General features: G+C 43.4%; 3 protein-coding genes across 4 annotated transcripts; 2 read left to right on the top strand and 1 right to left on the bottom strand.

Moving 5' to 3' along the window:
* Window positions 1–843: 843 nt before the first annotated feature.
* On the bottom strand, window positions 844–9729 carry ndufs1 (NADH:ubiquinone oxidoreductase core subunit S1). The gene is made up of 19 exons (XM_017724550.2): window positions 9580–9729; window positions 8940–9022; window positions 8522–8613; window positions 8329–8436; window positions 6994–7070; window positions 6821–6902; window positions 6602–6732; window positions 6208–6393; window positions 5987–6121; window positions 5462–5576; window positions 5044–5189; window positions 4661–4789; window positions 4419–4548; window positions 4015–4175; window positions 3676–3830; window positions 1835–2010; window positions 1526–1660; window positions 1364–1436; window positions 844–1202 (listed from the first exon to the last, which is right to left on the bottom strand). The coding sequence occupies exons 2-19, from the start codon at window positions 9016–9018 to the stop codon at window positions 1111–1113; spliced, it is 2202 nt and encodes a 733-aa protein (XP_017580039.1). The 5' UTR covers window positions 9019–9022; window positions 9580–9729; the 3' UTR covers window positions 844–1110.
* An 892-nt stretch (window positions 9730–10621) lies between these two features.
* eef1b2 (eukaryotic translation elongation factor 1 beta 2) lies at window positions 10622–13469 on the top strand. Its single transcript, XM_017724530.2, has 6 exons — window positions 10622–10781; window positions 11975–12097; window positions 12287–12419; window positions 12616–12679; window positions 13043–13168; window positions 13275–13469. Exons 1-6 carry the CDS (start codon window positions 10702–10704, stop codon window positions 13427–13429), a joined length of 681 nt encoding a protein of 226 aa, XP_017580019.1. The 5' UTR covers window positions 10622–10701; the 3' UTR covers window positions 13430–13469.
* Window positions 13470–13646: 177 nt separating this feature from the next.
* zdbf2 (zinc finger, DBF-type containing 2) lies at window positions 13647–19628 on the top strand. Of its 2 annotated transcripts, XM_017724552.2 has the most exons (7): window positions 13647–13756; window positions 14490–14593; window positions 14686–14730; window positions 14865–14898; window positions 15537–15636; window positions 16456–16583; window positions 16872–19628. In XM_017724552.2, the coding sequence occupies exons 3-7, from the start codon at window positions 14694–14696 to the stop codon at window positions 19261–19263; spliced, it is 2691 nt and encodes an 896-aa protein (XP_017580041.1). In that variant the 5' UTR covers window positions 13647–13756; window positions 14490–14593; window positions 14686–14693; the 3' UTR covers window positions 19264–19628. The 2 variants fall into 2 exon arrangements, with proteins under 2 accessions (XP_017580041.1, XP_017580042.1); XM_017724553.2 differs by lacking the exon at window positions 13647–13756 and having other exon boundaries at window positions 13763–14593.
* The last annotated feature ends 610 nt before the right edge of the window (window positions 19629–20238 follow it).

The raw sequence follows: 20238 nt of genomic DNA on the forward strand, positions 1-20238 counted from the left end.
TCATTCAAGCCCGCAGTGACATCATGAACTTGACTTTTTCAAAGGCAGAGCTGTTCGGATCCTTTGGGTCCGGCTGAAATGTTTACACACATTAAGCGACTTCGCTTTTTAAGGTGTTTCTAAAGTCTGCAACATGATAAGCACCGTGCAGGTCTGTGTCAAATGCAAAGGGTAAGGACAGATGCCCCCTATCAAACCCTGAGTGATGTCACTAGTGCTACACTGGGCTGACTGAGGGGCTGCTCCTTAAGAGTCCATCAAACTGGACATTCACAGTTAAGAAGTAAAACTTGACACAACTCGTTTATAAACGCTTCACAGAAAAATCTTTTCAAGTAAAGAAATATATACAGTGCTCATACACAACAAAAGCATGCTGCAAAAAAGGCATAAGTGGTATATAACCTATATTAACTGAATTGAAATCTACTACAGCCCCTTTGAAGTAGAACAAAGGTGGTGAATTCCGATCCTGAGTCCAGCACTATTGACTTTCTTACTCAAGAGTTAATTCCTGGTTTTAATTGGTGTCAAAAGCCAGCTAAGCTGTGCCAACTGAACTACCCAGCTGAACATATCATATAGAAGGGGTGTCCAATCTTATGTGCCAAGGGCTGGTCAGATCACAGATTTTTACTGCAAACAGGCCAACGTCTCTCGTTTAATCAGTTTGTTTCACTCTTCAAATAACTGGTCATGTGTGTTCCTGCCTTGGTCAAATGGAAAACTGGTGCCATGCCATCCCTTTGCGGATGGGATCAGACACCCCGGGCTTCTTAACTTGGGGTGTTTTGAATGCATGTCGTGTTTTTGGCAGCACAGATAGCAAAACATGCAGAGAAATGACATAATAGAGTTTTATTCATCATACGAGCTTTCAATAACAAAGCAGTTCTCCCTCGATCTCTGTGGGAATGAAATCTTTACAACGTCCTTTTAAGCATATTTAAATAAGAGCGAGATAAACCCGAACATTTCAGCTGTAGGACCTGTTCAGGTTGAGGACGCTGAAACATCGGTGCAGTTCTTACAAGTGTGTGTGAAAATGACAGATGGGAGTAAGTTACAGTGGACAAGTAAAGCAGGTAAAGGTGTGTCTGCATGCGAGTTTTAGCAGATGGCAGGTTCCTCTACTGCTTCTGCTCCCTCGGTTACAGCCTTCACACACTTGGCCATTGTCTGGGAGGCTCTGCTGATGGGGTCTATGGAGATTAAAACAGGAGCAAATATCAGAAATTTAGAACAAAACCCAGCATGGATATTATAACTCTGGCACAATGAAGGTTCATCTCTCTTCAATAAAGCATACAAAGCCCCATTCACTCTATCTAATTTAATAAGAGAGACATTTCAGGATTTTTACCTGTCATATAGAAATCTTTCACAGAGAGCTGAGGGGGAACAAGAGGGTCTGCAAGCAGTGACTGATTCACAGCCTGGGAGGAGAAAATATTAAAATCATTGTCACTGGTCTGGTCAGAAAATGCAGAGATAAAGTGAGAACAAGCAAAAGCAATAGACAAACCTGAGAGAGCTCATTAGCCTGCTTGAAGTAGTTGGCTTCTTCCACGTCATCGTAACGGACCAGGTTAGGGGCCACCTCTGCCAGTCTGTCCCTCACCTCTTCTAATGTGTCATAGGGCAGAGTGACTCCAACCAGCTAGCACACACAAAGCACACGGTATGACCTCATGAGGTATGACAATAGACCACCTACATGAGGTGTCTGAAATCAAAATGTTAGTGTCTGATAGCCCGAAAGCTCCCGAGAGCAAACACAGCTTTACAAAATCTCCATAACACTGTGTGTATGTTTGCACACGCTCACATGTACCTCAGAGACCGCCCGGATGATCTTCCAGTCCTCGCGGGCCATGCCAGGTGGGGTAACTGCAACCCTGGTCTGCTGGGCACGTCCCTCTGTGTTCACATACGTGCCGTTCTTCTCCGTGTATGCTGCACCAGGCAGGATCACATCCGCCATAAGAGCTCCCACATCACCATGGTGACCTGCATTAGTGATAAAAGGATAATGAACATTCCACTGTTACTACTGTAGCTCTACCCATAGAATTAAAACTAGGCTCAAATATATACAGTTCTATGCAAATGTACTGTGTATGAAGCGACAAAGCACCGGAATAATTTCAAATAAACATGGAATAAAACATCAATATACCAAAAACAAGATTTTTTTTGTTTTCAAAAAGATTTAGTTAAATGAAATTACATGCTGGCGGTGGAATGTTTGAAGTGAAAATCTAAATTACATAATCTACCGCTTAGTTCAGATGTAGCTGATCAGGTTTGGTGTTCAAATTTTGCTTCTATAGTTTAGTGCTAGACCTACGAGGCAAACATTGCTGACTAGCAGAAGAAGTCGAGAGTTACACCGACATTTCATAAATACATAAATACCTTCTCTTAACTCACTCAAACTGCATCCAGCTTCGTGTAGACATATCAGTAGCCACGTTTACATGCAACCTCATAATCCATTAATAATCTGACTAACAGCTCAATCGGAATAGAATACGTCCATGTAAACACCTCAATCTGAATAGTCCTGTCTATTGAGGTCTAGTCCTGTCTATTGAGGTCTAGTCTGATTGAGGCCATTCGGAATACAGTTTCTATCTGATTGAACGAGAAGGGTAATCCAGTAAATAATCCGTTAAATAGAAGAATAATAGCTGTGTAAACGCCTGTATCGGATTACAGTTCCAATCGGAATGTGTAAGTACGTTCTGTGCATGTGTGTTGCATCACATCAAAAGCAGAGAACTCAAACCGGCTCTGGCTAAAGTTTATAACATTCAACATGCCGGGGGCAGAAACTGGCCTGCAGAGGAGACGAAGTTCATGCTCTGATCTTTAAAAGGTGTCGGGGGGACGAACGTCCAGCTTATGTGTCTCAGAACACGACGTCTTCCTCTCGGCCTTCTTTAATAAGGACATGTGAGGTACATTTTTCTGAGTCTGACATCATTTTAAAGCAATTAAAAACACAAACACTCCAACTGGAAACACATCTCACTCGGACTGGACCTCACGTGATGTTCGCTGTCATGGTACATTCTCCACGCATGGCTGTCATTTTGCATTGGATTACTTGTAGTGAACATGTAAGCGAAGACTTTCCATCAAATTGTTGAATTGAGTGCATATAAACAACTCGGTCCAAATCTGTAATCGGAATGTATTCAATCGGACTGGGAAAAATCTTTGTATGTAAACACAGCCCATGTGATCCAGGACACAGTGTGATGTACTGTGCTTTATAAAAATGAACCAAACTTCACCATCAGGTGTTTGTGTATCTTGTGCAAGGGTGGGGAACGGAGAGTCCAGCAGAGTTTGCTGATTGCCCTGATCTAGCACACAGGGCGGAGGGGGGTGGCGGAAAAAAAAAAAAAATTCACCAAACCGTGAAGGAATACTACAATAACCACAACAACCTTGTGCTAAACTAAAGAAGCAAAATTTGGAATCCAAACGTGTCTCAGCTGATTGATTACATGTAGCGTAAGTAGATTTTTTAACTATACCATTGTCTTAATATGTGCAATGACTGGTGTGAAGCAAAGCTAACCTACACAATTTCATAACTTTTTATATTAATGTTTGTTTACAAACTCTGTTAGTACTTTAATGAGCAAATTAACACAGACTTACCCTGGTAGATAATAAAGCTGTCTTTAGGTAGGTCTGCTCTGGTGATACAGCCAGCATCAGCCCCCAGCAGGAATAGCATTTTGGGAGGGTTCTTCCTGATAGCCTCGACGCCAGGTTTATAGCCCACATCTAGAGCTGCCACCTGACTGGCCACTCTAGAGAGACACAGCAAGAAAAGACACAAAGGGCTTAGTTCAGAACACCCAGCTATAGAGTCAGACACAGATAAAGACAGTTACTGATGTTCAAAGCTGAAAAGAACTCCTGTAAGCAATTTTGAACAGTGTGATATAGTACTAATATTAAAAAAATGCCACACAGACATGAAACTGGACTAACCTATGCAGCACATTCAGGACTTTCCATCCTTCCTCTACCCCACTGCTTACACGGGCGTTCTGAGCAATTGTGGATACAGCACTCAAGATGGCAGCACCATCAGCCCTCTGCAGACAGGAACTTCCCACTACCACCACTGGTCGCTTGGCTTGGGCCAACACCTGACGAGAGAACAGAGCTTTATCAACTGTTCTTACTGTCTAATTTCTTTTGCATGAGCCAAAAAAAAAAAGATTAAAAAAAAAATACATATACTAAAGTGCTTGAGAACTACACTCCTGCATATTAGTGTACTAACTCTAGTCAACTAACCTTGATACCTCAAGTAGAATATTTACTGGGGGGAACTAATAAAATGAGATTATGCTGCTCAGAACTTTAGAACTACACATGACGACTGTTACCTGGCAGTAGGGGTGCTTTCCAGTAGCGAGATCCTTCAGCACTTGAGTGGAATCACCCAGATGGTTGTAAGAGTAGCTAAGATCCACATCGTGACCAACCAAAGCAACCTGCAGCTCATTATGTAGCCAACTACAGAGAGAGAAAGAGAGAAAGATAGAGATGTTATAACACACTAATGTTCTTGCACATTGGAACAGTATGTATTCTGCTGTCATGGTAATGACATTCATCTGACACCCACCTCTTACGGACACGTGCATTGAAGAGAGGAGCTTCATAGCGTGGATTTGTTCCAATTAGAAGCAGCAGATCACACTCCTCAATGCCGGCAATGCGGGTATTCAAAAGGTAATTAGAGCGCAGGTCAGTTCTGAGAGAGAGAGAGAGAGAGAGAGAGAGAGAGAGAGAGAGAGAGAGAGAGAGAGAGAGAGAGAGAGAGAGAGAGAGAGAGAGAGAGAATTCCCAAAAACACTAACTTGACTTTGATCATGAAACTTGACATTGGACTGAATTCAATACAAAATATAACGAGCTGAGATTAGTGTGGAGAAAAAAAAAATCCCTTAAAACTACATGCTCTTATCCCCAAACAGCACTACATCTCAAACACTGAACAGAACTCACCCAGCACCAGCCATTGGGAAGAGCTCCTCCGTGCACAGCGCCTCACTGTCCAGTTTGTTCAACATGTCTTTTAGGGCGATCAGAGACTCTGCATCCACCATTCCACCAGCAATGGCTGCAATCTCAGAGCCCTTGACCCCCTGGAGCTGCAAAGCCATAAATTACAAACACAAAAAACAATGTACGTGTCAAAAAAAACAAAAAACTGAAGTTCACTACACATGCACAGTAAAATACTTTTGATTTTAATTCTTAAATTGTAATTTTTGTAACTGTAATGTTGTTGGTTGGGTCACTGCAATATTAGCAAGACAAGCTGTTATTTTACTGCACTCTTGTAATCATATATAAAACTTATAAATGACAGAAAAAACAATTATTACAACATTTTGCCCACACAGTGCTTTAAGATAATTACCATAGCAGCTATACGCATGAGAGCATCCTCCCAGTTAGTGGGCACCAACTGACCGCTGGCATCTTTTACCATGGGCTGCGTCAGACGCTGCCTTTTCAACCCATCATAGGCAAACCTGAGAGAGAGAGAGAGAGAGAGAGAGAGAGAGACAGAGAGACAGAGAGACAGAGAGAGAGAGAGACAGAGAGAGAGAGAGAGAGAGAGAGACAGAGAGACAGAGAGAGAGAGAGAGAGAGAGAAAAAGCTGACAACCTGTTCCAATAGGTATGATGCTATTGTACAAGTCATTATAAAGGTTATGAAACTAAGAACTTGGCTCCTCATTTAAATGCCATCAACTAATTTTTTGCCCGTTTTGACAAATTTTCAAAGTCAGGAGCTTGACTGCTGGCGTGCGACACAGTGGATAATCTGGTGGTTATAAATATCTCTAATTAAGTTTATAAATAATCTGCTATTTTTAATGACTTTAGATTGGTTAAAGGTTAAAAGGTGGGCCTGTGGGGACATTTTCTAGGCTTTCACCTGGTCTTGTCGGAGATCCACTCCTCGTTTACATCTTCATTGAGGCGTGGCAGGATCCTCATTACTTCACCACCTCTTGTGCTCACCACGATATTAGAACCCACTGCATCAAGGACATCAATGGATTCCGTCTTCCTATTAGCAAAATTCAAACAAATTATTGAGCAGCTGGCTTTGAATGGGTTTTTGTTTCTACGGATTGCAAAAATACCCCATTTTACCTTGTTTCCCAGGGTCGGGACGTGAAAGCGTAGGGTTTAGACGTCAAAGCTCCTACAGGACACACATCGATCACATTCCCCGACAATTCAGACATGAACATTTTCTCTACGTAGGTGCCAATCTGCATGCTGTTCCCACGGCCTGTGGTGCCCAGATCCTCCACGCCTGCAATCTCACTAGCAAACCTGAAATAAACAGTACAGCAATGCCTCATGTGAGTGTAATGAACTGAATATTGTCTATACTGTTACATCAATTCTGAGCAATCCATTCTGATTCATATTGACCAGATCCAGTTTCTACAATCATCAACTAAAGAAAAACATTCAAACACTTGAATCCCCACACTTACAACAAGGCACAGCTGACGCATTGAACACTTAATTCACTTACCGGACACAGCGTGTGCACTGAATGCAGCGCGTCATGATTGTTTTGATGAGTGGGCCAATGTTCTTATCCTCCACTGCTCTCTTCCCCTCTGTAAATCGACTTCTGTCCGAGCCAAACATCATTGACTGGTCCTGCAATCATACACCAGAAACGCATTTACAAGTTGACTTCAGCTGTAACAGTCAACTAAGAAAAAAAAGCCTTCAAAGTTTTCCCTACCTGCAGGTCACACTCTCCTCCTTGGTCACAGATTGGACAGTCAAGAGGGTGATTGGCAAGAAGGAACTCCATGACTCCCTCTCTACCAGAATAAACGAAAAGTTAAAGTGCAACAACTTGGCAAATACTAGTAATTATGTCTAGAGAGTTAGAAGTACAATATGACAACAGACCTGGCCTTCCGTGTCTTCTCAGAGTTTGTGAGAATGTTCCATCCTTTCATGACAGGCATAGCACACGCTGCCACAGGCTACCAAGTAAAGATCAAGAGATATTTTAGAAAATAATGGTAAATAATTACTTTACCAGTACAGCTCTTGCTGTAAGAGGCAGTCTTGGCAAGCTGAGCCTTGTCAGTCTTGTTTTAAGCCTGTTCAAAATTACTTAATGTTTTTAATAGGAATGCACTGATACCGGGACTCTGGACTGGTGCTCATAATAAAATAATAGCTGTAATAAAGTAATAGCAATAATAAAAATGTTTATGTAATAATAATAATAATAATAATAATAACAACAGCAACAACAACAACAACAACAACAAATGTTGAGATTCCCATCATAATAACGTAGATCAATTGATTACATAATCACCTAATTGCAATTATAAGATGATCACATTTATTCAAGCTCACTCCAATCGTTTTCCAGTGTTATTGGACTTCAATCATGTTCAATCATGTTCAATCATACTACACAACAAGCAAAATGTGTTCTGGACTAAGACAAATAAACACAACTAAAAAGCAGTAAATAAATACTTTCATTGAGAAACTATGGGATTCATGAACACAAAAGGGTTCTTAGTACTTTTGTAATGTTTTGGTGGCAGCATGGATAAAGTTTATTTGTTAACTAGGTAGCAAGTTCTAATGTTTTTAGCAGAATGAGTTTTCTTCTTCCTCATATTTTTCTTTCATGAAAACACACAGCTTTGACTTTACACATGATTTTGTATAAATGTATTACTGACATTAGTCTGAGTAAACAGCAAGGCATGAGGACAACTAAAACAGCTAACATGGCCACTTCAGGCTTGTGTTTTAACAGTTGCACACAATTAACGAAAGAAGAAAACGAAAACATGAATTGCAATTATTCACATTTATATTATCAGTTAAAATTTCATGACCCGGACAGCCCCACCCCTGGTAAAATAAGCGCTGATTCTCTCATACTTTAACACGTCTTACACACTAAACCCATTTTAAATGGAAATTCCCACAATTAAAAACAATATGGTTACGTGCATAAATCACGCAGCCTATTTCCTGAATAAATCGAGTCTTGCAATGCCAGACAAGATCTCATATTACGAACATCTGGGGACAACCGTGTGAAATTTTGGGCAGAGCGGAAAGAAAGGGGGCAATGGTGCACTCGTCAACACTGTCCGACAGACAATAAGCCTGCCGTTGGCCCAAGGATAAGTTAGCATGACCGAAAATTCCCTTCCAAGGCCTACAGCTACTGCAGTCAAGAGTAGAATAATTATGAGAACACATTACCTTCGGCGCTCGCTCAATCTCCAGCAAACACATTCGGCAGTTTCCTGCCACAGAGAGACGCTCGTGATAGCAGAAACGAGGGATCTGCACTCCAACTTTCTCACAGGCCTGAGTAAACAGACGTAGCAGCTTAGAGGTCATGTTGCCGTTCAACAATGCCTAAACACACGACGACCTATTATAGAGTCATCACCTGAAGTACAGTAGTCCCTGGTTCCACCATCACAGGCTTGCCATCCACAAACACTTCCACCAGATTACTCGAGGCCCGAACAGATGTCCTTACTGTAATCAAGAAGATCTTGTGTTACATCTCAATGCATCACTTTTCAAGCATCCTTAGGCAAAAAAATGTAACGGAACACAATGTAGACAACTATTTCTTTAAAGACAACAAAGATGGCCCTTTATCAGGTCCAAATGGATCACAATATTGCTTCTCCTTCACAACAACTGTGCATGTTCAGAACATTTAAGCATGTAGCCTCGTGTTATTTTCTGCCCAATAGGTGTCAAGTGCAAAGTATGTAACCTATGATTTCTGTATGCAATGACAGCAGGTAATACCCTCCCTTACATCTCCCTTAAAACGGTGATGTGCACAGGTTTACCATTGCTGGAGGCAGTGAGGCACCCTTTGGAGTGGGCAGCCCCAGCTAGAGCTCGACCAACCGCTGGCAAACGCAACATGGCTCTGTAAAAGAAAACAGTGTGCAAATATCAGTAACTTACACTGAACATGTAGGTCAGGGGCTGCTGTTCTGGGTATACTGTCCAGAACAGCTGGAGACACATACTCGGTGCTATAAACAAGTCGAGCGCCCAGATGTACACAAGAAAATCAGACTAGTATCGCACATACTATTCAGAGAGCACTTGTAGCAAGCTGTTAAAACAAGTTACTGTCACGGAGTCACATTTATCACAACGTGAATGTTTACAGATTATAAACATTATGGTTTTGATGGAAAAAAAAACTGTGGACCACATAAAACCTTCTTAAATCACTGCACCTCTGCGGATCTCAGCGTGTTGACGTCTTGAACCCAGTGGGTTATACTGCGCTTAGCATAGCTAGCTTAGCCAACAAGCTACACCGCTGGTCAAATCAAGGGCAGAGCGAACGTTTCTCCGTTTGCTCATTGGTGTGTATTAAATACGCACTCGTTCACGCTTTCAGGTAGACACTGTGCTCAGCCGTAAACACCTGGAAACCCATAACAGCAGGAAAAAGCCAATCTTAGGTCTCACCTTAACGCTATTTGGCCTCCTAGACCAGAACAGCGGAACCGAAGTCAGTGCATTCAGTTACGAAGGCGCTTTCGGAGAACTTCGGCCATGGTGACGGAAATAGCCGATTCGCTCCGACGCCTGAAAAAGAAATAAAACCAAATAACCAAAAAAAAGCGTGTTTACTGGAAATAGCGTCTGCGTTATTATATCGCGTTGACTTCAGTTGTAGCTTAAAAATAAATATTAGTTAAAATGTTTAATGTTGCGCTTCAGTTTTGACTTGTCACTGCGTCACTTCCGTTGGTTATAGATTTTTTTAAAATGTGTGTTTATTTTGATTTAAGAGTAAAAACGAGGCGTTGGTTTCGCCTTTATTTCTAAGTGTTAATTTAAATTTAATTTATCATGTTTATATATCTGAGCCCTGTGACTACTGTAACTATATTTCCCGTTTATTCACGCCATTTGGGTTTTGGGGGTCATTTGTGCTACAGGCTTTAAACTGGATATTGCAGCGTTGCGTGGTCTGTCGGGCGCTTCACGTGTGTTTTCCTTTTCTCAAAATTCTCCGACAAAGACATCATTTACGGACTCATTATGGACAGATACAGCGATGACTTTCTCATAAACACTATCCTGGGAAAATGTTTCATCCACAAAGCCAAACACTTTAAGCCAAGATCCCGTGTTTTTCACAAGGATTATGATTTAGAATATAAGCCCTAGCTCTCTGTTCTGTTTTTCTTTTTTCCTTTCTTCTGTATATATATATATATATATATATAATTATATATATTTTTTTTCTCCCCTGGTTGCATCCATCCTTTCTTTTCCTTTACTTGCAATACTCTTTTATATTGCGCTTTTTTGTATGTAAATTGGGCCCTTTTGTATGTAAATTGGGCCCTTTGTATGTAAATTGCACCTTTGTTGTATGCATGCATGTTCTTTGTACGATAAAAACTTTATATGTATTTGGCATTTTGTTAATTGAAGTAAAACTGTCTCTGAGGCAGAAAGAGGAGGAGTCACCGAGTCAGCGCTATAAAAGCATTTCCGTGCCTCCTTCTCGCTCCTTCGCTCTTCCTCCACGTCGAGGGGCCGTTGATTGTACACGAGGTCTTTCCAAGCGTTCACACAATGGGCTTCGGCGACTTAAAGACCCCCGCCGGACTTAAAGTCCTCAACGACTTTTTGGCAGATAAGAGCTACATCGAGGGGTGAGTCCTGTTTAAGCAGCGTGTAGCCGCCTTTGGTTCATATTTAGCCAGCCAGCTAACCTGGCTCGGGTAAGTCAGTTTGCCTTGGGTTGCACGCGCCGGGCTCTGGCGTTAAACCGGGTCACGGCTTCTCAGAATAACTCGAGACGGTCGGTGGTGGCGGTTTTTTAGTGTATTAGTCCTCTTTGTCTTGAGTTTGGTGCTCTCATGCTTATTCCGAGGGCTCTGGGCCTAGTGCTGAAAAATTAACCTGTTTATACAGCATGTCTCATATTTCAGTCACTGTACTGTATTACTGTACTTGTACAGATTGCAAATTTGTCTTAAATTAGTGATTTATTCTTAAATAAATGGCTGTAACTAACACCCTGCAACTTCCCTCTGGTATCAAGGCACTCTGGTTCTGATAACCGCCGTGTGAGTGCAGTTTTATAGTCCAAGACGTTGTTTTAAAATACGTGTGGAGTCTAAATATAATAAAAACAGCTTGAGAACTGCCTGTAGAAGAGTTGGACCAATCAGAGGCAACCAGGTCAAAAAGACTTAGTAGTTGTGGCCACGCTATGTTCAGGGGTCACCGTCTAGCTAGAAAGTGTGGTCTTGGCTGAAAAACAGGCCAGAACCTTAACTTATAGAAAATAATGGCAGCTTAAATCATAATTCCAGCGTTACTTGGAGCAGTTGGGCGTGGATATTTTCCCAGAATATTCAGCCCTACCTTGGCCTCTGTATAAAGTTGTCCAACCACCTTTGTGCCTCTTAGTTTGGTAGGCTTTATATGTGAGCATGGTATCAAGCTCTGGAGCTACTGTGTTTACTGTATTCATGAAGTTGTGTTTTATGGCAGTGACCTATACAGATGCATTTTAACTGGGGCAGTCGTGGGCTGGAGTTTAGGGAGCTGACCCTGTGACCAGAAGGTTGCTGGTTCGATCCCCAGTGCTGACAGTCCATGTCTGAGGTGTCCTTGAGCAAGACACCTAACCCCCAATTGCTCCCTGGGTGCTGGATAGGGCTGCCCACCGCTCCGGGCAAGTGTGTGTGTGGTGTTTCACTTCATGGATGGGTTAAATGCAGAGGTGGAATTTCCCTGTTTGTGGGATTAGTGTTAAAACTACAAATGTATGACCCTCTTGGAAAAAATTTGACTGCTTGTTTCCTGCCAAACAGTCATTGTTACCATCGTTTCACAGGTATGTGCCATCCCAGGCTGACATAGCTGTGTTTGATGCCCTCTCTGGAGCCCCCCAAGCTGACCTGTGCCATGCCCTTCGCTGGTACAACCACATCAAGTCTTACCAGAAGGAGAAGGCCAGGTAACCATGGGCATCACTGGATATCTCAAACACCATAATCCTCAGCACATGATGAGTAACATCACCATCTTTCGCCTGAATAGATGATGCACAGCCTTTTAAACTCTGATGCGCTTGAGGGACAGTGAACCCATGACTGTGTGGGTGCGTGCATGTAGAACTTACTCTGCCTCCTCTGACAACTTCTAGCCTCCCAGGAGTGAAGAAGCCTTTGGGCCAGTATGGACCTGCTGGTGTGGAGGACACAACCAGTGGTGCCCCTCCTGCTAAAGATGAGGAAGAGGATGATGACATTGATCTGTTCGGCTCTGATGAGGAGGAGGTTGGTTCGGTTGTTGCAGTATGATCATGCTGGTTACCTTTACTGGCTGCATGATTTTTTTTTTTTTTTTTTTGTTTTACCATCTTTTGGCTGATGTGATGGACAGTTCTTCCCTCATTGCCAGACTTTGTGTAAATTAGTTAAGGATTTTATTTCACCGTCTAATGCTGTACCCTTTTTTCCCCTGCTGCCTTAGGATGAAGAGACGAAGAGGATCAAGGAGGAGAGACTAGCAGCATACAACGCAAAGAAGTCTAAAAGTATGTCCGTCTTCTGCCCATGACTGCTCTGTTAAAAGCTGCCCTGAATCTCTGAAGCTTTCACCGTTTCTAGTCTGCTCTTATTCAGTTTGACCATTTGACAGCCCAGCATTATGATGGGCAGCTAATGCACAAATGGAAATGCTGTGACGTCCCTGTTTTGAATCGGGTGCAGTAAAACGGTGAAAGTGAGGTTTACGGCTGTTAAATCTTCTAGCTAGTGTAATGATGATCTCATCACCATCTTTCGGCTGATATCTGGGATGGACAACTTCTTACGCCTGAAGCGCTAGCTATTCTGCTACCTGGCTGCACGTCTGCTTTTTGTGACTGCTCCTAACCCACTTTATTATGCCCCTTTAGAGCCCGCCCTTATCGCCAAATCCTCCATTCTTTTGGACGTCAAGCCCTGGGACGATGAAACGGACATGGCCAAGCTTGAGGAGTGCGTGCGCACCATTGAACTGGACGGCCTGGTTTGGGGCCAGTGTAAGTAGCTTTTCATTTCGAACAATATTGGTCACTTTAAAAAGCCAGCACTGCTTACTGCTTGTTTTGACTTCAGGGTAAACGGATTTCTTTTTCTCCTTTATAGCCAAACTGGTACCTGTTGGCTACGGCATCAAGAAGCTGCAGATTGCATGCGTGGTAGAAGACGACAAGGTGGGAACTGATCAGCTGGAGGAGCTGATCACCGCTTTTGAGGATCATGTACAGTCTGTCGACGTGGCTGCTTTCAACAAGATCTGAAACATGAAGCATTACACAATAAAATGGCACTTAAAATTAATTTGTGGTGTTGGGTTTTTATTGTGGGGGTGGGGTGACCAGATCAATGTGGATGAGCCAGAAATGACTGGGGTAGTGAGGGGTGGGCTTGTTTGAGTAGTTATGCTTTTTGGGGTCGTTTTTCCTTCTCAAAGGCTGCACTTGATTCAGGTTGGGTCACTTGCAAACTGTAATTATAGGAAAACTCATTCCTCTGGAAGAGGGCGGGTTCCCGCGCTTTCCGGTGACGTCACGCGGAGAAGCCCTGCGCCAAATACGGGTGCCGATGGGATCCGAGTGGAGAAACAGGTGAAAAAGGGCCCGCGGTTCGTCGGTGTCCATATGTAGCGCATATGTATAGTTAAAATGAGCGACATCCGCGATCATTCGCGATTTCGGACGCACAGCAATTCCCCCAAAACGAATGAGTAGCCAGGCCTGACGCTGCAAAGCTAAAGGTCCCTGGCTTGTTAGCTGCTAAGTTTGCTAAGCTAGCTCCAAGTTAGCTTGAACACTTGAGCCTCCGCGCCGGTTCACGGCTCATAAACGCCGCGACGGGCCCGAAGTATTCGGGGAAGATGCCGTACGAGGTCTTGGTTTTGATGACCGTCCGGAGGAGTTTGTAGTTCACTGTTGTGAGCTGGACGTGCTCGCAGGCCGAGGTTAGCTGGCTGGCTAACTGGCTATCTCGCTAACTTCCAGCCAGCCATGGAGACGCGTCTTCACTCGAGCGATAAGTTGTTTTTAGCGGTGCGATACTGAAGCATGAATGTGAGATAGTAACTTAGTTATGCTGAAAAACTTGGGTAGCCGCTGTTGGTTAGTTGAGCTTTCCCGTTCCACCTTAAACGATGCACCGCTTAAGGGGGAGCAGGAAATTCTAACAAGAAGTCGGACTCAGCCTCGTGGTGTTGGCCAAGTGTTTGTTTTCTCGGGGGTTATGTTTCAAGATGTTGAGTAACACCGAGTCCAATAAGTGGCAGACCATTGGCTGGTGTGATTGAACGGGCACGCGTGACGTTTCCACCCTGTTTTTGTCCAGACGCGACTCCCAAGTTCCCCACCGTGGATATGTGAGAGTCCATATGCAGTGATGTGATCTGCCAGCCTCGTACAGCCAGTATCCCCTCTCTCTCCTCCTGGCAGGTGAGTAAACTGGGAACTCTGTTCTGCTCCAGCAGGATTTTTTTCGAAGTAATGTGGATGAAAACGTTCACTGCTCATGCGTCTCTTTACAGACAGTGCTATGCCTCTGGAGGAGAGACCTGAACCCACTGCTAAAAGTAAGCTTTAAATTGAGTTCCCACTGAAAAGTGTTGTCTTGTGTACATTCATTTGACTATTCTTTAGAAGTTCTGGCTGCGTAAGTGGCACTCGTTTCATATTTAATATGCCATATTTATTATGTTTATTGTAGATGCAGATAGGGAGCAAAGGGACATGGCCAACAGGTGAGTTTTTCGTTCGAGTAGTAAAATATAGTTATTGAAAGAAGATCTTTGGGATTGTGAAAGGTGCTGTAGAAATGTAACCCACTATTATTATTATTATTATTTTTATATTTTTTCCGGTTGGCATTTCTCTTTGGGCCAGGAGCACCAGAATGCATGGGCATGCATGCTGCCAATGGAGCTGGCACACGTGTTTTTATTGATGCTGTTGGCAGCAGATGAATGAGTTCTCGAGTGTTATTATTTGTTATTAGTGTCAATTGTAAAAGTAGCATTTTGTAACGCCTACTAGAGAAATTGCTTATTTATTTAGTGCCTGGCTGAATCTCCGAAACAAACACATTGGTAGCTTGTCAGAAAAAAATGTTATTATTCCTCTTTTTGTTTGTTTGTTGTTGTTGTTGTTGTTGTTGTTAATGAGGCTAGAAGTATTTCTTGCAAATAAGGAGTCGAAAACACAAGTCACCAGCGTGTGCTACGAGACTTTTGATAAGCCATAGGGATTTGTTCAGTCTAGCGAATGTAAAATGTATATTTTCCACAACAGCCATGCAGTGTGCTGTCTTTAGTGCTAGACTTGTGAATTATGCAGTTCATAATTTGGTGTTTGTGTTTTTTCTTCTTCTTCTTCAATGTAGGACCAGCAGGGGGGAACAGCCGGTTGCTGGACCCTCAAACACACCACAGCGGCAGGGCTTCTGCAGCTGCTGTCAGGTCCTCTATAACAGTGTGGAACAGGTACATAGCTACTTTTTTCATTACGAGCATCTGTTTAAGTTAAGTAATACTTTTTTAATCCCACAAACGGGGAAATTCCACCTCCGCATTTAACCCATCTGTGAAGTGAAACACCACATACACACTAGTGAGCAGTGAGCACACTTGCCCAGAGCAGTGGGCAGCCTTATCCATGGCGCCCGGGGGCACTGGGGATTGAACCGGCAATCTTCCGGTCACAGGGCCAGTTCACTAACCTCCAGCCCATAACTGCCCCATTTTATTGTCTGTTGCGTAATACTGTTCCTGACCAGAGCTAAATATGCATTGAATATGTTTTGACATTTTATTGACCTCCCTCGTTTAAGCATGTGTGATCTAATGCATTAAAAGTAGAATAGAGCAAGATCTGTTTTTTGTTTAAGTGAACAGCTGCAGTCCAGGTTTAGAATGTAAAATGAACAGAGAAACAGGTGATATTATCTAAAGCAGCGGACATCAAAGAGCTGGTGTGCCTACATGTTTTCCTTCCAACCAAACAGGAGCACATCTCATAACTTTGCAACTGCTTTGGACCAATCAATCAATCAAGTGGAATCTTGCTTGATTGGAAAGAAAACCTGTTGATAAGTCATCCCTGTTATAAAGTACAGGTGTTTTAGATATGTATGACATGTAGTGCTGTGTTTAGTACTATACAGTATCATTTAGACAGATGGGGTAATAAAAACAAAACATATTTCAGCTTTTTTCTTTTGCCTTTCTTTGTCATTGATTTTGACTGGTGTATGGAGCTTTTTCTCTTTCCTGTGTAATTTACTGTTTTGTGGCATTCTGTAGCACATCCTGAGCGCTAGGCACAGGGAGGTGGTGCGGGCTGCAAGAGCAAATGTGTCCTCTGGAAGCCTGATGGAGAGATTCCTCCAGGATGTGCTTCAACACCATCCTCATCGTTACAATGACACACGGTAGTCAAAATTTCTTAGTCTCAAATTATTTTACAGAGTATCATTTGGCCCTGTGAAGCTGACACTTTGGTGTGTGTGTGTGTGTGTGTATATATATATATATATATATATATATATATATATATATATATATATATATATATATATATATATATATATATGAAAAACTTAAGCTGATAAGTAAATTCTAGGTTTTTAGTTTTTTATGTTGGTACATTTTGGCTACTGTTTTATAAATAGTATAAATTAATTCCTAATTTTTTCCCTTTTCAATGTTTGTCTTTTTAGGCCTACCCATGATGACTTGCCTAGCCTGAGCACATTACCAGTTCCAAGGGAAGTGTTGTCAGAGTTGTACTGTGGGTCAGATGATGATGGGGCCTCTGTTGGGACCCGAGAGGAGATGCCCAGCTCTGACGAAGAATCCTGTCAAATGGTGCAGGCCGAGGCCACAACTACAACCAGGAATCAGAGTCAACATCAAGCAGGCACTTCTATACCTGTTGGCAGTGGTGCAGGAACGAGTGCACAAACTGGTCTTGAAACAAGGAAAACAAGGATGGAACCCCCAATCCCTGAAAAGTTTTCCCCCACACAGGGATTATTGCATAGGACTAGTGGCAGGTCTGCCATAGACAAACCACATGCATTATCACACTTGGCACAAACAGTTAAACCAGAGAGTCCCCCGACTGAACCATCCGGACAACAATGTAGCTCAAAACCTCTCCTTCACACCCAGCCAGGGTCCCCACAGTTTCAGCACAGGAAAGCACACAGGAAAACTAACAGGCATAGAGAGAGGAGTGATTCCAGCCCAGGTTCTCGTGCTTCACCAGCCACAAAGTGCATTACCTCAAAAGGACAGCCTGGACCCTCACGGACAATTGAGGAGTCTGCATTATGGACTGCAGTGCTGCCACCCTGGAAGGGTCCACATAGGGTGCAGACATTTAGTGAGCAATCAGACCAGATACGAGAGGTGATAGAAGAGGTTATTGAGAGGTACTGCTATGGTCGCAGTCCCAAACCTAATCAGCAAGAGGAAGAGAGCAGTTTTCACCTCAGCTTGCAGTCAATAAGTGAGTCTAAGGACAGTGAAGAATGGGACAATACTTTGCAGGTAGCAATGGAGAAAACAACAGCTGAGGACAAACATCTGGCATGCCTTATGGAGGTGCATGTAAACCTTGAGGACCAAGGGTACAAAACCCAGCTGGACACAGCCCTCAACACTGTATTAGAAAGTGGGCAAACAGAGCCTGGGGAAACCAAAGAGAGCAAAGTAGAGGAGATCGTTCCAGATCTTCCTCACGTACCGCAGTCTTTTGTAGGAAAGACATGGGCACAGGTGAAGTTTGAGGATGACTTGAAGATAGATTGCATGGTGCAAGAGTTCAGACAGGGTCGCTTCCGTTGTTATTTTGACAGTGAATCCCTGGCTGCTTTTGGAAAGCATTGCAGGAAAAGGAAAAAGAACAGAAACCAGGAGAAAAAGGCTGATGATGCTGATTGTAAAGATGCTATACCTCTTATTGAGCACCATGAGGAGGAGCCAGAACACCCACCTCTGTTGAAGAAGACAAGGCGACGTATATACAGGATGGCGTCACGCTGCCAAGTGGTGAAGGTGAGCCATGGTACGCAAACTACATCCCCAAGCTGTCCTGTGGTGCGGAGAAAAACATTGCCTGAAGTTGGCACCTTACTCAGTGACCCTGTGACTCAGAAGGAACCAAGCCCTGAGAGGACCCCAGACATGAAGACGAGACTATGTGCACTCAAGCTTCCTGCATCTTACTGCAGGATTATGACTCCTCTTCAGCCCAAAACAGTGGTTTATGTTCTTTCTTCCCCAGACGGAGGACAGGGTACCTTCAAGCCCACTCCAATTAAAAGAATGGGAAGAAAACGGAAGTCAAGTGATGAAGAATGTGCACTTAAATACAAGTACAAGAAGACCCCTCTCAAATATTATGACCCCCTTACAAACAGAATCCTCAAAACTCCACCTAAAGGGATGTCCTCAATGCCACGTACTAAATCTCTCTCCCATGTACGACAATTATTTCGCAGCCTCAGTCCAGACATCAACAAGGAACGCTACAGTTCAGCACGGGGTCGGTCACCCAGAGGCTCTAAAAAGGGCCGTGGTGACGGCAGCATGGCAGATCTTTGTGCTTCTACCTCTGGGTCTTGCCTGGATAGCGGCGGCCCGTCAGAACCTGACTCTTCCATGTCTAGCAGCCGAAGGGCCTTGTTCAGCCGGTCCTCGATTTCCAGCAGCAGTCGTTTCCTCCTCAGCCATCTTATGCCCCCTGCCTCTCACGCAGACAGCTCCTCCAGAACACAGGCCCCTTCTCATGCTGGTGGTTCCCTCAAGGCTGCAGGGGCCAACCTGGAAGAAGACCAGGCACAGGTGGAACATGCACCAGTCAGGCGTCGGTCGCAGAGGCAGGGAGTCAAAGAGAAACCCCTGACTCCGGCAAAGAAGCCGTCGTCACCCCCTTACAGAACCAAGAGGAAGTCTGTGAAAGCCAGGTCCAGGGCAAAGTCTAGGAGCCCTCTCCAGCGGAGAGTCAGCGCCCGTGTAGCTGCGGGAGGCAGAGTGTCTCCCCGAAACAAGAATTCAACCAGGGCTTCACCCAGATCATCAGCCTCTTCTAAACTGGCTACGTAACCCCCAACCTGACCCCCGACTAAAACACAGACTGAATCCCTATAGCACCCTTTGGGACAGAGTCTGCAGGAGAATGGCCATGGTGTGTAGAGAGAATTAAAGGGGAATTTAAATGATTTTTCAAAATGTTTACATAATTAAATACAATTAAAAGATCTAAGTAAAGTCATTCAAGTTGGTTTGATGTAAAATGAAACTCTGAGTTGCTCAGAGCGGTGATGATATGAACCGGACCTCGGAAGCATTTAATGGCTTGAAAAGCTACCTCACAAAGATGTTACACTAAATGGATACAAAAACAAACAAAATACAAACAAATTTGTAAAATCCAATCATGGTGGGGAGGTACATGCAGGGCATGCTGAGAAAAAATAAGAAGTAATAAAATTCTTTTCCAGGATTTACCGCTATTCAAAAGTCAAAACCTCGCATCTACATTTTTGTTGTGGGTTTTGTTTTTCCTAAACACGAACTGAAAAATAGTGCAAGTCGTCCTTTATTGATCCCACAGCGAGGAAATTCACCTCCGTGTTTAATCAATCTGTGCAGTGAAACTGCACACACACTAGGGGGCAGTGAGCACACTTGCCCAGAGTGGTGGGCAGCCCAATCCACAGCGTCCGGGGAGCAGTTAGGGGTTAGGTGCCTTGCTCAAGGGCACTTGCCCCATGTCCGCCCCATCAGCTGCCCTTTAAATTGTGTGAAACTTACATAATGAATGGACCAATAGAAAAATTATATTTTTATGTTATAACTTGTTTTTTTTTTTATTAAAAAGTTTTTCTTTTGACAGGATTGATGTAGAAACTCAGACGACGTGTGTATGTTCACTCCTTGTCGTAGATGGAAAGTAAACTGGCCATATTTGCGGCCCAGACGTTGCAGCCCCTGGTTCCTCTCCCCACCACTGTACAGAAATCAGAGTCAGCGAGTTTCTCTCCGTTTCACATCAAACCACTGTGAATGAAACATCAA

The sequence above is a fragment of the Pygocentrus nattereri genome, chromosome 30 (assembly GCF_015220715.1).
Source record: "Pygocentrus nattereri isolate fPygNat1 chromosome 30, fPygNat1.pri, whole genome shotgun sequence".
In the NCBI taxonomy this organism is placed as follows: Eukaryota; Metazoa; Chordata; class Actinopteri; order Characiformes; family Serrasalmidae; genus Pygocentrus; species Pygocentrus nattereri.

What these genes read in the sequence shown, in the direction of transcription:
- ndufs1 (XM_017724550.2), bottom strand. Translation starts at nt 9,018, where the DNA reads ATGTTGCGTTTGCCAGCGGTTGGTCGAGCTCTAGCTGGGGCTGCCCAC. An exon ending in CCTCACTGCCTCCAGCAATG is followed by an intron (nt 8,614 to 8,939) that starts GTAAACCTGTGC and finishes TCTTGATTACAG; the next exon opens with TAAGGACATCTGTTCGGGCC. An exon ending in GAGAAGACACGGAAGGCCAG is followed by an intron (nt 6,903 to 6,993) that starts GTCTGTTGTCAT and finishes TTATTCTGGTAG; the next exon opens with AGAGGGAGTCATGGAGTTCC.
- eef1b2 (XM_017724530.2), top strand. Translation starts at nt 10,702, where the DNA reads ATGGGCTTCGGCGACTTAAAGACCCCCGCCGGACTTAAAGTCCTCAAC. An exon ending in TACCAGAAGGAGAAGGCCAG is followed by an intron (nt 12,098 to 12,286) that starts GTAACCATGGGC and finishes GACAACTTCTAG; the next exon opens with CCTCCCAGGAGTGAAGAAGC. An exon ending in CAACGCAAAGAAGTCTAAAA is followed by an intron (nt 12,680 to 13,042) that starts GTATGTCCGTCT and finishes ATGCCCCTTTAG; the next exon opens with AGCCCGCCCTTATCGCCAAA.
- zdbf2 (XM_017724552.2), top strand. Translation starts at nt 14,694, where the DNA reads ATGCCTCTGGAGGAGAGACCTGAACCCACTGCTAAAA. An exon ending in ACCTGAACCCACTGCTAAAA is followed by an intron (nt 14,731 to 14,864) that starts GTAAGCTTTAAA and finishes TGTTTATTGTAG; the next exon opens with ATGCAGATAGGGAGCAAAGG. An exon ending in CAAAGGGACATGGCCAACAG is followed by an intron (nt 14,899 to 15,536) that starts GTGAGTTTTTCG and finishes TCTTCAATGTAG; the next exon opens with GACCAGCAGGGGGGAACAGC.